The 15,141-nt window shown below is 40.4% G+C and overlaps 1 protein-coding gene across 4 annotated transcripts in view; it reads right to left on the bottom strand.

The window, feature by feature from the left end:
- OTUD4 (OTU deubiquitinase 4) overlaps positions 1–15,141 on the bottom strand; it is a 65,649-nt gene that overhangs the window by 14,000 nt on the left and 36,508 nt on the right. For 3 of the 4 annotated variants that reach the window (XM_025204311.1, XM_006023733.3, XM_025204313.1), the window contains exons 11-20: positions 12,933–13,033; positions 11,191–11,315; positions 10,899–11,082; positions 9,102–9,264; positions 7,314–7,425; positions 3,780–3,835; positions 3,139–3,222; positions 1,763–1,901; positions 904–1,167; positions 89–129 (exon numbers count right to left, since the gene is read on the bottom strand). In XM_025204311.1, the coding sequence (XP_025060096.1) occupies positions 89–129; positions 904–1,167; positions 1,763–1,901; positions 3,139–3,222; positions 3,780–3,835; positions 7,314–7,425; positions 9,102–9,264; positions 10,899–11,082; positions 11,191–11,315; positions 12,933–13,033 (1,269 nt within the window). The remainder of the gene's footprint in view (positions 1–88; positions 130–903; positions 1,168–1,762; positions 1,902–3,138; positions 3,223–3,779; positions 3,836–7,313; positions 7,426–9,101; positions 9,265–10,898; positions 11,083–11,190; positions 11,316–12,932; positions 13,034–15,141) is intronic. The other variant, XM_006023734.3, reaches the window with a different exon arrangement.

The following is a 15,141-nucleotide window of genomic DNA, read 5'->3' as shown; positions in this document are numbered from 1 at the left end:
ACTCAAATTTTTGCTTCTTCCCTCTATTAAATTACCGTTTTTTGAATGCAGAAAGGATAATCCCACCAATAGAAATCTGGATATTTACCTTTATACCAAGATTGAAGAAAAATCGAAGAATACTTTTATCTAGGAAAAAACATCATGAATCAATTAAAACCTTAAAAAGGACATTGCACACACTTCCCTCCCCTGATAAATCAGGTCTCATCTTTGGTGGTTTTCAGCCACAGGTTGCAATGGACAATTTCAATTTCAGCATTTAAACCACTACTGCAGCCTGCTAGTTTGACTTCCTTGGGACTGATGCAAGTGATTGGGAACTCTACTGCAGTTTTAAATTTCAGTTTTAATAGAACTACTTCCCAGTTTCTGGATTAGCAGAGAATGTTCACTAAATGAACTCTCTATGTTCTCTATGAACTTGTTTTCTTCTGAGGATGCCACAACATTTTCCCAAGCCAATAAGGAAATTGCTGAGCAAGCTTCGAAATTTTTATTAAAGTAACATGAAATTCCATCTGCTACTTTCACTGTTGTAAAAGGGGACAGACAGATGTCTGGTCAAAGAAATCTCTAAAAAAGATAAAACTACATATGATCAGAAATTTGGTGAAATTGATGTCGTAAATAAAGAACTATGAAAAAGGTTCACAATAGGATTGTCATCATTTAAAATAACTGCCACGTTGGCAATGAAAGCTAAGGATGCACACAAGTTATTTAAAAAAGAAACGAGTTCTAACACAACAATTATTAAAACAGTTGACATAACTTAATCAATATATTAAGGAACTCCTTCCATTCTACTTCATCCAGATGTTATGTTCTTAAACAAAGATCGTCCATGGTGGGGACAGAAAAGGAAGAGCAAGATCTAAATTTATAAAAAGTGTTTCTTACCCTTAGGCAGATCAGTACTGCATAGGGAGTAAGGTGGTGCAATGGCTCTCTCTCCCTTTTCATTAAAAGGGAATCCAGGGTACAGTGGGTCCTGATAAGGATTCAGTGTCTGAGGCAAAGGCATTAAAGGCTGGTTAACCGCTTGAACAGACACAGGAACTCCGGCAACTGGAGCAGATGTTACCTGAGCCTGGGATACAACGGAATCGGGCCCCGTTGTCGGAGGCGGCATCAATGACGAAACAGGCATTTGGCCTGGAATACCTAGAACAAAGGAAAACATGAAAGAAACAAACATCTAACTTGGGCAAAGGATATTAACAAAAGCTAGAGAGAGCAAAGGATCAAGAATATAAACAGTAATATTTTTGGTTATAAGGAAATAGCTCTACATTAAAAAAATGAAATTGAGTGAAGGAAAATTTAGGCACAACAACCTTCAAAAAGTGGAAAAGTCTTTTCTAAAAGAATTAAAGAAAACCCATCATTTCAGTTATTAAAAACAACACCCCCAGCCCCCCCTTATAGGAGGAGACCAGAGATATTTGAATCTTAGAGCTCAATCTCTAAATGACCCAGTCTGGAATTAATTAAAAAAAACCTTGTTTTCACCTCTTAAGAATGAAAGGGTCATAACAAACGGTTTTAATTAGCAATGACACACATTTATAAAACAAGAATGGGAGCCTTTCAAACAAAGCCTAAGGGAGCTGAGTATCTAATTCCCTTAGGTTGTCAATTTTTCAAAGTGCTGTCGAGAGCCAGTCGCAAATCACTTCACATCCCAATTGATCAAAGTAAATTTAATACAGTACAAGATTGAGCCTATTTCATAATTCTAAATATTTTTCCTTCAAACCTGTTGGCCCATAAGTCGTTGGCTCATTTGGCCAAGCTGGCACAATGGCTGGAAGAGAAGGCACTGTGGGAGGCAAATGCACCTCAGAGAAGACTGGAGAGGCAGCTGGATTTACACATGGTAAGTGTTCTGTTAGTCTCTATAAAATTAAAGAGACAACAGGAAGTTAGTGGAGCTCACTGATGACATTTGGAACAGCCTAAATTCTATCGACAAACATTTGACAATTTCAGGTACACAGGCCACTGACCCAATAGAGGAACACCTTATAGTAACATTATCTCAAAAGACTACATACAAGAAAGGAGAACCCTTATTTTGCAGCCAGTACTGGTTTTACATGAAGCTCTCCCTCTGAAGATAATTTAAGGCAGAGGTGCTCAACCCTCCAAGCCCATGGTCAAAACGCAGCCTGCAGAGCCATAGCATCTAGCCCATAGGGCTCCCCACAGGTCAAGAAATGTGGAGGTGGGGGAGCAGTGCCATTAACACTGTCCCCCCTCCCCCTGCCAAATTCCAAAACTCTGCACAGCCAAGTCAGAGCCAAAGTAGCCCCATCACATCCTCCACACAGTCAGGTTGAAGCCCCATTGCACACCACCCTCCCTGCCCCCAGATGCTAGATGAGGACCACCAGCCAGATTTGGCCTATAGACAGACCAGGCACTGGCCATTCAGCCTGCTGGGCAAAAAGGCACCACTAGTTTAAGGCATGTGAGCATGCCTATGTGAGAAAAAAGCTTGCACCAACACTGTCCAGGATGTACTCATACTTCTGGTTAAACAAGGAGTCTGTCTCCAGAATCATCAATCTACCAACTTCCATAATCACTAAACTATTTTCCCTGCCCCTCCATCTCAAAAAAGAAAAGCCATTGTCTAAATAAAGCAAAACAGTGCTGATTAGATATTCAGCATATATGAGACTGTGCTAAAATACTAGAAAAATCAGAAAACAGCAGCAGTCTTGAAGCTTGTGAGTACTACCAAAATACACATTTAAACAATACAGCTAATTTCCTAGACAAGGTACGGAAGAAAGGTAGAGGTGGGGGGGAAAGAAAAGAAAAGGTTTAAATATTTTCACTTAAAATATTCAGTGTGAATTAACCCCTCAGCCACCCACTCAGAGTAGTAAACCTAAAATTAAATTATAAAGTTTTGGGGATGGAAACCATGTATTATTATTTATCATGATTTACTCTCAAAAAAAAATAAAATAAAATAAAATAAATCGGGGGATTTGGGTGTTACTAGAATACAAATATTTATTAGTAATAGATCTTCATTACACATGGCTGTGATGGTAAGGATAGATACACTTTGCCTTGGGCCTATTCAATGAAAAACCCAGAGGCTAGATAAACTTTTCTTACTTGTTCTGCTGGAGACAGAGATTGCGTCTTTGCTTGCTCTAAAGGAGGTGAAGCTTCTGGATATTTTTCATCTCCACCATTCCTCTAGAACAAAGTTAAAAATAAGGAAGTGTCAGACCTATTCTGATATTTTCTTTTATTTTAACAAAGAAGCATTGAAACATTTTAAATACACAAGATGGAAAAAGGTGAGCTACCACCATATACTAGTATGTTAATGTAACCTGATGTCTGTGGACAGACCACTGACAGCAGAACTAAAGGCAAATCAATTCTAGATCTAAAGTTGTGAGCCTCTATTCAAGCTACAAGATCAAAAGATGCTAGCATAACAGCATACATTACTGGTTCGATAGTAAATCATACAACAAACACATGGTTTACACTAGCAATGAGATCTGGTATCAGAAGTGCTCTGGTAGCCTAGATTGCCACACATTCCTATTTCAGAACAACCAATAAGGTAGAGGATCCAGGAACTGAGAATCAGACATGCCTCAAGTCTTATCTACCAACAGTTCAAAAGCAGCAGCAACGAATGCAGTTCCCTTTCAGCTTATTGCTTTATCCCATATTTTAATGCACTTACCAGAGAAAGAAAACAACTTAAAAATAGGATTGGTTTATTTATTTTAAATTACCTCAGATGAATTTGGCTCAAGCTTCTGATTTAAGTGCATCTGCCTGGATTCGGAGTCTGTAATACCAAAAGACATGATCTAGTAAATGCAGAATTACACCATGTATCACCTTCACAGCTTCAGCCAATACAAGTTTGTCTTTCCAACGTTAAATCTTCCCACACATCATGATCCTCCAGCCTATGTTACTTCAAATCAGTAACAATTTGGAAATCAAGGGCAAGAAGACATGACTAAAATAAAAAGAGCCGATTGGAAAACAAGAATTCTGTTTCATAAAAAATGTTGAAGTTCAGAATTTGTTTTCATTCCATATTGGGCCAAAACTTTTCCAAGTCGCTTTTAAGAGACAAGAGGCATAAAAACACTGACCACTGAGTACATTGGGAATGTAAACCTTGGTCTCCCACATAACAAGCAAGTGCTCTAACTATCAAGCTCTACTAGCCATTTTAGGAGGCCTCTTCCCCCTCTCTGGTTTAGACTAAAACAAGGTAATTTAATAGTGTTAGTCTGAAGGCAGGGTAGACATATGCATCTTTATCAGGGTGGGCAAGATGCAGCCCGCCACGCCATTCTATCCAGCCCACAGGGCCCCCGCAAAATTTAGAAAATTAATATTTATCTGCCCCTGGCTGCCTGTCATGTGGCCCTCGATGGCTTGCCAAAACTCAGTAAGCAGCCCTCTGCCCGAAATAACTGCCCACCCCTGATCTTTAGAGACTAACTAAACAAGATGGAGCAAGCACAAGCTTTCGTGAACATGGGTTCATGAAAGCTTGTGGTCTCTATAATCTTAATTATACCAGAACTACATTCTAGACCAGAGAAATTGTCAAAAAAATAGTTTTATCAAAGCAGATACATTTATAAAAAGATTTACATTTAATTAACTCTGTATTTTCTGACAAAAACAGTATTTTTACATAACAAAAAGGTAAAACAAAGCTTTAATGGTAACAATTTCTGAAGCATTCTAGACAGAAGGTTTAAACTTGATCTAATTCCTAAAGCATTAGTATATAGAGAAAAACTGTCTCGATATAATCTACCATACAAGAAGTTTTGATGGAAGCCTGTCAGTCCATAACAGAAGTTTGAGGGAAGCCTGTCTGGTCTACGGTGTGGCCAGGCAACCATTTCTGATCAACCACAAATCCACCTCTCCAGCCGTACTCAAGTGATACTCTATGCTATAAAACCTAAATAACTACTGCACAATGTATTTAAAAAAAAAAATCAGCCTATCCATAATCCAATCCCAGAACTCTGACAGGAGTCTCAAGATATTAATATGAAAACACGACTGGTTTCTACAGAGAGCTTACATACAAAATTTCAGACATAATGCAATGAAGAATGGTAACAAAAAGCAAAGAAGGGCTAGCAAAGGAAGGGACATGTGCAATGCAAATATGCAAAGTCTTATACACATAATGGTGTAGTAAAGCCCATATAGATATATTTGTTGGCTCATTCCTTAGGGGCATGACAGCAAAAGGTCCTTGGGGAAGGATGCGAATGAAAAAGAATAAAGGTCAGCTTTATGGAACATATCACGAAAGACATTCCAGCTAGGGGATAGGTGGTAGGGCTGTGTGAAACGGCACCGTTCTGTTTCGACTTGTGTTTCAAGGTTTTGACGGAACAGCGTTTTGTTTCGAATTTTGTTTGGATTCAAAACTGCTGTTCCATTTAGTTTCATCAAAACAGTAACGCTGTTTTGACATTTCGCCCATAGGCTATAATGGGGATGCTCAAAACAGCCTCTCATCCAGCAGGCAGATGGGGATCCGCAACCCCGGGAGGGATGCGGGGGCTGTGCCAGTCCTCCGGGGGTTGCAGGCCCCAATCTGCCTGCCAGATGAGGGAGGGAAGCTGGGTGCCACCGCCTGGGACCAGGGAACTGGGGAAGGGAACTGAGCCCGATCGCTCAGTTCCCCTCCTCAGCCCTTCCCCAGCACAATCATAATGCATCCACCTGTTAATTCTGTGGAGAGGAAGAGGCGTGGGGGATCAAGGCCCCAGCAGATCAAGGACCCCGCACTAAGGGAGGAAGTGGGGCTGGGGCAGGAGCTACCCAGCCGGGGTGGGGTGCAGGACGGAATGGCTTGTCTGGAGGGTGCAGGGCGACTCCTGCACGGGGCAAGGGTAGGCTGCCGCTACACACTTGGGGCTAGGGCTAGCACCAGCCTCTTCCCTATGGGAGCAGGGTGCACTACAGCCACCCCAAAATTTGCCATAGCACCCCATATCCCTCCTCCCAGTGCCACTGCTGCCTGCCCCAAGCACAGCCCTAGCCCAGCTCCTTGCCGGGAAGAGGCCAGCACTGCCCCTGTCCCCAAGCAAGCAGCCCACCCTCGCCCACGCCGATCCGGGGGGCACGTGCCCCCCATTTCTCCCTCAGGGGTGTGCGCATAAGTGGGGACTGCCCCTCCTCCCCCCATCCCCACCTCCCAGACAAGCTACTCATGGCTCCAGGGCCTCAACCTGCCCTCCCCACGCCCCTTTCCTCCCCATACCCCAACAGACTTACCAGCCCGATGCTGCTCTCTAAGCTGCCAGGCTGCATATCAGTAAATCAGACTGGTATTGGCCAATACAGCTCGTTAATAATCAGCCATCAGCATCAGCCCAAAAAATCTTTATCAGTATACCCCTATAAAGTACCCTTCTCCATAGTTAGTGTCACATATAAGAAGGAACCCAAACATGAAGTAGCAAAGATGAAAGCTGGGGACATATTCAAAGTTTAAATATAATGAGACTGCCAGAGCTAAAAGAGAAGACTGGCAGCTGCATTTACCAAAAACTTGCCACCGCAAAATTAATTCCATCCCCAAAAAGCAGAGCTTAGTTCCCCCATTCTCTCTCCAAGAAATACCTAGCAGATAGCTATAAGGGCAGAGGAAACAGAAAAATACGTCTTATAGCCTCCTTTCTGGCACTTTTTAAATTAAAAAAAAAAACAAAAAAACTCTTTTGCAATTCTCCCTCATGAATATTTACCCCCAACTTTCTGCACCCTCTTACTCTTGTTAGTTAAAAAATTCTTTTACACCAAAGGCTTTTGCCCTCTTTTTGTCTTAGAAGGCTCCATAACAGCAAATTTCTTTAACTTTTCCTTATTGTCAGCTATTGCAATACTGACCTGATACTAATTTCAGTAGGATTCAGCACCTAATCACTCTTGTAGTCCTAGATAGGCTAGCTTTCAGCATTTATGTCCTGTTGTGTGCCCTCCTAGATAGTATGAAAGTTTTACAAGAGGTATCTAGCTCATAGCCAAATCTACCTATAAACCAGGAAAACATACCCCCCTCGCCCCCCCCATGTCCAAAGCACAAAACACAATGCAACTGACTCAGTCTCTAATGTCAAAATTACCCTTATTATACTTAGTTGGGTATATAAATTACTGTTTAGGCACCTTGCCAACTTTGAAAATCCCACCCTGGTTAACTCAAAATATAAGGGGTGTTTGTTTCCTTGTCTGTTTGAAATGATACATAAAAATTTAATTTTTACTACTACCTTTATCCTTCCGCTCTTCTACATCTGATCCCCACTTGCTGTTTCTTCCCTCACTGACAACTGGGAACCTTTTCTGGTTGAAAGTATCAGCAGTCTGTGTAGCAGACTGATTCTGAAGAGATGGGAAAAAGCAAAAATCAGTAGATTTGTATAAAGTACCAGTTTTAAGAATTTATAGAACACTATTTCCTCACATAACCTTGTGTTTCTATTTAAAAAGTCTGTCATCAGCAAAAGGCAGAGAAAAGCAGCAGCTTTAGTATTCCAAATATGCTAGACAGGTAATGAACTTAGGTGGAACTTTAAGGATGGACCAGGGGATCTTATGTCAAAGTGAAGAGCTTGTATAATTAGTCCACATGAACAAATTCTGAGGCTTTGTTCTACTTTTAGAATTAGGATTTTCCACTCCAAAAACGTCACGCTCCTCTATTATGTGACCAGTGGCATTACAGAACTAGCCATGAAGTCCAGAAACAGCGACTGCCTCCAGTCTAATCCTTCCCTAGGAAGTTCCAGAAGGTGGTCTTAAATCCTGATTCTTCTCTCACTTACATGGATGCAAGGGAAGATTAACACCACTGAAGTGCTTAAAGCAGAACAAAATCAGACCCCCTTACTTAGAAAGTAAGTCATCTCCACAAAGACATGCGAGATCTCTCTCAAGCACCAGTCTCCTAACTATGATACATCTGTTGATACTTCAGTCCAAATACCTCCCTTACAGGCAACCCCTGCTTAGCGCTCTTAATTGATTCCTAAAAAACTGAGCGTTAAGCGAAACCGAAAGTATTTGATGACCCAAGATGGCGACCACAGTTGTTTTTAATGACCCATGATGTTGACCATGAGCGTTATAATGAAACTCGCTGAGTGCTAAGGTAAATCGGGTATCAATTTAAAATGAGCGTTATAGCGCTAAGTGAAACAGCATTAAGCAGGGGCAACCTGTATTTCTGTTTTCTGCCTGACTGAAAATAAAAGTCACTTTTCAGAATGATATCCATTTAAAGAAAACAGCTTATTACCCAGCTTCTTCTCTCAAAACACACACTGTATAAATACATACTTTGCAGAACTAATGTAAGACAAGCTATGGGAGAAGGTACTGGATACAATTCTGGCTTAGACCATCAATAGAATAGTTTTAAACAAAGGACCAAATTCTTTCTTCAATTAAACTTATACAACTCTACTGAAAATAACTGGGTTCCAAAGGTGTAAATGAGAGCAGAATTCAGCCAGAAGAATCTTCCCTACTGATGACAACAAAGTTAGAGCCCTGCTTGATTTTCAAATCCAAATAGTTTTCAAATCCAGCTGGTTTTCACAGCTGGCAGTCTGGAAAGCCACTTTTCAGGAAAATAACTGTGCTTCAGAGCAAATCCTAACCCTACCTCTACATAACAGAAGACACCAAGCAGAACATTTTCTGTGGTTCAGCTGTATGAGGGAATGACAAAAATTGTATAGGAGGTAGACAGCCCCCCTTCATTCAGACCACATAAGACGGAATGCACCTTACATCACAATGCTCATCAGTAATCTGGGTGTAAAAAACTACAATGTATCTTAATCTAACAACATAAATCTACAGAATTATATTTACTTACTCAGCTTTCTGTAGAAGAGATGCAAAGAGATGCATCTTTAACTTTTAAAATGTGTAATGAGAGAAGTTCACAAAACCAGGGCTTTAAAACTACCAAAATAATAAATTCACAGATAAGTAGCCATCATTACATGGTTAAGAAGCTGTCTTTAAAATAAGCAAGGAAGCATACATACAGATAAGGCAGGAAAAGCCTGCTCATCCCTCTGCTGAATCTCATAAAGTGAGCGAGATTCTTCTATGGCCTGTTTTTCTCTACGTTCCTCTGGAGACAGGCCAAAGTAGTTACAATCTCTGCTAGCATAATCCAAGTCTTCAGTTCTCTCACGGTCTGCTTTTCTGTGGAGAAGTGGAAAGAAAAAGAAGAAATGCCTTTTCAAAGAAATCAAAGAGTTACCTAGTGCGAGTGTTTAAACCAAGCACTACACCAAAATTAAGAATTTTGGGGGAAATGAGAGCAAAAAAACAACGTATGGCACTAGTTATACAGGTCACATGAAGATCACGTCATACTTTTAAATGATGCCTATCTATATCTATCAGGATTAGCAGGGTAAAAATAAATAAATAAATAAATAAATAAATGCATAGAATAAGAATATTCCATCTACAACATACTCCATTTTAGTAACTTCTGGAAAGACTCTAAGCCAGCATTTTGAATCATAGTCATTTGCTCTTTTAAACAAGAAGAGGTGTTCCCTCTCCCTATTTAACATGATAGTGCACATCCTACTGTTCTAATATAAAAGGAGGGGCATAATTTACTGGGAGAAATAAATAACTACTAATTAAATGCATTTCAAACAACACACATAACAAAAGCATTTTTTGCTCATGTTAACATTTAATCTGAATTTCAGGACAAGCTCGATAAAAAAAAAGTCAAGGGCTTCTGTGCTCTTAAAAACCCTATAATTTAGCTTTCTTAGCTAATTTTCCCATATTGTAATCAAGAACAGTACTCAGATCATGAACAAGTATATGTAATTGGTTGGTATCCAAGGATGATAGGAATTTTTTTCTGTGAAGGAAAATTAACATTTCAGTTGGTTGAAGCACATTGGTTCTTTTTGCTAATGGCTTTCCCCGTAAAGGGCACTTACACAAGATATTTTTTTTTTTGAGTGATCAGGCCTCTGAAAGTACTCTACAGCCATGATGTAACGCACATGCACAGCTGCAAAGCACTTTTAAGATGGCGCAAAAAATGAACCCTCCTCAAATGAGGTATTAGATGAAGGTGCTCTAAAGCACAGCACCTTAGAAAACTTGGGTTCTCTCCAGGGTTAATTTTTTGCACTCTGCAGGTTTCTCTCAGCAGGGGAGGGAAGGGAAGGGAGAAGCTGTCAGCTGGGTTTGGCCTGGTTGGAGCTGGAGGTGGAGGGGAGGGTGAAACAGAGTCCCCTAGCCTTGCAGGCCCCCCCCCCTCCAGCTACCCCGACTGCGGTATTAAGGGAAGCTAGGCCAGGCCCACGAGGCAAGGGGAGGCTCCCTTTCTCCACCCCCTTGTCTGGGCCTCTTGACAGCAGCAGCTGCCAGCTCAGCTCAGCCTCACTAGAGTAGAGGGGTGGGGCAGAAAGGAGCCCCCACACCTCGTGGGCCTGGCCCAGCTCCCCCCCAGTACCCCAGCTACAGACTGTGATGAGATAGTGATACAAAGCCTTGAGTGCTGCTCAACGTATGAATACCTGACAGAACAGCAGTCTTAACCACCTTCCCCTACAAGTATGGCAGACTCATGAAAGATACTCCCAGATGCAATGCTACCAAATAGGAAAACAGTAATGGAGTCGTAAGGACTGCAATTTTAAGACTGGTCTAAAGAAAAATATTCTTCAAATAAGTATCAGTTTGCAGTTGCAAGACACCAGTTGGGATGCACAAGAAATAGGCTTTCGTGGCTAGCTGGCTACTTATGGCCCATGAGAACTACCAAAGCCCCAGGTAACAGACTGATTGGTAGTTTTTACCTTACAGCCTGGGAAGCACTCCGGGAGCCCAGAGTTTTCTGCTCTGCAGAGGTCTGCTGAGACTGTGGCCCAGAATTTGAGAACTGATGCTGTCTGGTTCCCACAGCATGCTGAAGTCGAGGAGGTAGAACTGACTGGGTTTTTATTGGCTTATTTTGATTCTTTGGCCTTCTGCAGTCTGCATCTGACAAAGGCAAAAACACCATGTAAGATTTCTCACAACTACTGGAGAAGAACCACCCGCTTGACGCAGTTTCTGAAATTGAAGAAGAAGGGGAGAAGAGACTCGTACCAGGCTGTACATTCTGACCACAAGTTGGAGGGAACTTTTTTATTTTCTTCCCTGACACAGTGTTCCAGGCCTCCATGGGGGATGCTTGTGGAAGAGGTTTAAGGCTCTTCAGTGACACAGAATGCCTGCAAGAAGAGGAGAGGAGGGAGAAGGGAAGAAAAAAAAGAAGTAAGAGAGTTCTGTAAAACTGCACTGGGTTTTGGACAATTAGTACCAGATGTTTACTAAGACAGATGGATCTTTTTCTGTTTCTGGGAGAATTATGTTAAGTTCTTTGTTCTTCATGTTCTACCCATTGCATGAACTTAATCATACAAGGATGTAAAACCGTAATAATTATTTTTTTTTTAGTCTCAGGCACAGCAGTAAGACTCCAGTTTAATCAGTTTTCGACAATTTGTTCAAAGTACATAAAAATTCAATTCAAAGACAGTATCTGATAATAAAAATATCCCAAACAGACAATATTCTTTATAAAAAGGAGGGAAAATAGCTTATGAACTTTTACATAAATAGATATTGGGACATCCTCAGGACAGAGAGGGAAAGCAAAAGGATATTAAGAATATTTCAATAATCTTATTAGTGACTTTACCTTTTGTCCCTTTTCACTTAAAACAAAAAAAATAAAGAAAAATGTCTACTCATTAGCACTTGTTAGAGATATATGAACAAAAGGTGAAGTACTTATGTTTGATTTGGAAGTAACAGGGCTTTTTCCTCTAAATCTATTAATGATATTATGTAAAGCAGCAAACTCTGTAAATTCACCAGAGCACAGCAACAGATTCACTGATATGGACAAATGTAGCTTTCAGTCGCTTCATTTTCTATTGATCTTTTTTTAATCTAGGATGACAGTATGAACTGAAAGTGGCTATTTAAACTACTCAAAGGCGAGAAATTCAGCTGTATTATAGCTGGTCAAGGTGAACTACAAGTACATGTTATTCCATGTACCTGTTAACACACAAAAGGAATTGTATAACAAAATTTGCAAAGTAAGGTACAATTCTACAGGTTATCAGTTACCCAGAATCTTACTCTTTCCTTTCCACACCATGAGTAAAATGTTTCCTGTCTGGGTTCCTTTCCCCAAACGTTATAGGTCGGAGAGAGTTCCCTTAACAACTCTTTTAATCCCTGCCATGTGACAGGAATTGTTCTGTGAGAGCAAGCAAAAGAAAATGAATTACAGCACCTGCAACCCTATCTACGAAATGGTTCACCAGATTTGAGCGATTAGGTCACTGCGAGATATAATGTGAAGAGATAATTTTTAGTTTGTTCAGCGCACAGCTCTTTCTGCATGAAGTCAGAAAAAGAAAAGAGCTGATCAGCTATTATATTAGAATGGTATTCCCTCTCACAGCACTTTTAACACAAAGTTGGAGTTGCAGCATCTAATTACAGAAGTACTACCAAATTGTGACAGTACTGTTCTATTTAGGTGTGGCATTTATACAGAAAACATTCCAATTTGAGTTTTTAAAGAATAAAAAAATACAGTTACTATAGTATAGCTCCTGTGTGGATAGTGCAGGAGAAAGACAAGGAAATTCACACTTTTGTAACAGATATGTTCAGAGACAGTTTCAGTTGTTCTTGAAATGCATCAAGTTCTTTTCTTGAACTGGTGCTTCAGAAAAATGGTCAAGCAGATGGTGTTAAACAATGAAGAGGAGCCAGATGCCTTAGTTAAATTCTACATAGCAAATTTATACATGACAATGTTGACTTACTTTGCTCCAAGCTCTTCCACAAATACAACAACAGGTCCATTCTCAGAGCAAACTTCTTGGATATGGGCGTTATAAAGTTTTCCATTGTGGTCTAAGCGCACCTGAAAAAGCGTGATACAGAAAATACACTGTACTAGACAGATCATATAAAGAAAAAAAAAAAAGAGGCTTTAACTCCTTGAACTACCAACAATATAACATAATTCTTTTTGGATGTCTCCCAGGTCATATGGGGAGAAAAAAAATGTCAAAACAAACATTTAACCCATTTATTTATTTATTTATTTATTTTTTACAAGAGAGCATGTACAAAGCAAACAAGTATCTCCCTGACATCATTACTGACTTCAAGAACCTGAGTGAGTGGAACAACACTTGGGGGATCAGGGGAGGAAATCAGTAATGCATCAGAGGCAAGAAAGCATTTCTAAGGCACCATTCAAGTTTGGGGGGTAGGAAAGAGGGTGGAAAAACGGAGTTCAATGCCCCTCTAGTTACTTCAAACCCTGGCATAAAACATTCCTTTTTAACTTAAAATAGAAAATCATTAATCTACTCTCATTTAGGATACTAGAGGCTATAACCAAACAGCTACTTAATATAGTTTCACGGTTTCCAAAAAACCCATGAAAAATGGCATTGTCCACAATCACCAAGAAATACTGCATTGGTGGCGATTTCCCATGAAATCAACCTTAAAAAATACCCCCAAAACTAGGGGTGCACCGATAGATTTTTGGGGGACAACACCAATAGTCAATTTTTAAGAAGGAGTACTGGACAATACCAATCCTATCTCTGATACAGCTGCATGCAGCTGCACGCACGGGCATTTATCAGCCAAATTATTGGCTGCATCGGGCCAATTTCTGATACAGCCAATTTTCTTTATATTGGTACCAATCCAATATCGGACCTCTAAGAAAAACGCATAATATTCACACAATACGCTATTTGTCAATGTCCCAGTGCTTACCGGAATAGAAAGACAATGCGACAAGCACTGAAGCAACAACAGATCATGTAACTGAGACTTACTGTCTACTAGTGATATAGACGAGCGTTCTCAACCTGTGGGTCAGGACCCGGAAGTGGGTCACAAAAATATATGAAAGGGTAGCAAACAAACTTTAAAAATGGATTCTTCTTTAAAGAAGAAAAATGTGGGAAACCGTGGCTTTTCCCTTGCAGGCTTGCAGAACCCCAGCCTGCAAGGGACTGCTTGGGCCCCCCCCAACCCTACACACACCCTTACGGGTCCCACGCACTCACCCCCAGCCCCACATACTGTGGGGTTGGGGCCTTAGGGCAGGGGGCAGCAGGTTGGGAGTGAGGGGCACTGGCTTAGGGCTGGCCATCGATGTTTACAAATGGGTCCTGGTACAAAAGAGGTTAAGAACCACTGATGTAGACTAAGTGAAGATGCCAGTAAGTGAAGTGAAAAATGTTTCTATTAAGGTTAGCACTAAATAGTAATTCTAAACTTTTTGTAGAATGCTACAAATAATAAGTTACGATGGTATCAGTTATAATTCATATCATATATACATTAATAATATATTTAAATTTAAATGTAATATTTAAAGTTACATGATTAAATTGTATAATATAATTTATTTTCCACAGAACTTGCTATTATATTTATACAATATATGCCTCTCCATCAATCAGTGGTGAAGGGAAGGACCGCCAGGAAATGCCCACAGAAGTCAGCTCTTTAGTCAGCGATCAAGCTGCAAAAAATGCTTTGTCTTGCTGCAAATTAAGTAAACACTTAGCTATAAGTCCTTTCAAAAATTACTTTTTTTTATTAAAACTGTAAAATCTTCTTTTTTTTTTTAAACAGATACAACCATCAGCTGTCTGCAGAAAACAGATTATTTTTGTAGAGCTAAATGTCAATAAAAGGTAGAAAATATTTTATAGGCATTTGGCATACTGCCAATACTCAACACACTAATCACATTTCACTGCTTGCTTGTCAGTAGTTACTTGACCTGCTTCCCCTACTTACTGTTGGGGGGGGGAGATGCCATCACTCACTGTTTGTCATTACCTGTCCCCCAAAGGTAAGCGTGTGTTTTCTTCTAGGTTGGCGGATCTCCTCCGGCGGGCTTTAAACTAAGCTTGTCAGGGGGAGGGGAAGGGGAGGGCGGGGGAAGCTGTAGACCAACAAACCATGTGGCACCCACAAGGACAGCACAGCCGG

Source organism: Alligator sinensis, unplaced genomic scaffold, assembly GCF_000455745.1.
Source record: "Alligator sinensis unplaced genomic scaffold, ASM45574v1 scaffold169_2, whole genome shotgun sequence".
Classification (NCBI taxonomy): Eukaryota; Metazoa; Chordata; order Crocodylia; family Alligatoridae; genus Alligator; species Alligator sinensis.
Note: the sequence above shows the minus strand (reverse complement) of the source record. Positions and strands in the feature narration are given on the sequence as shown.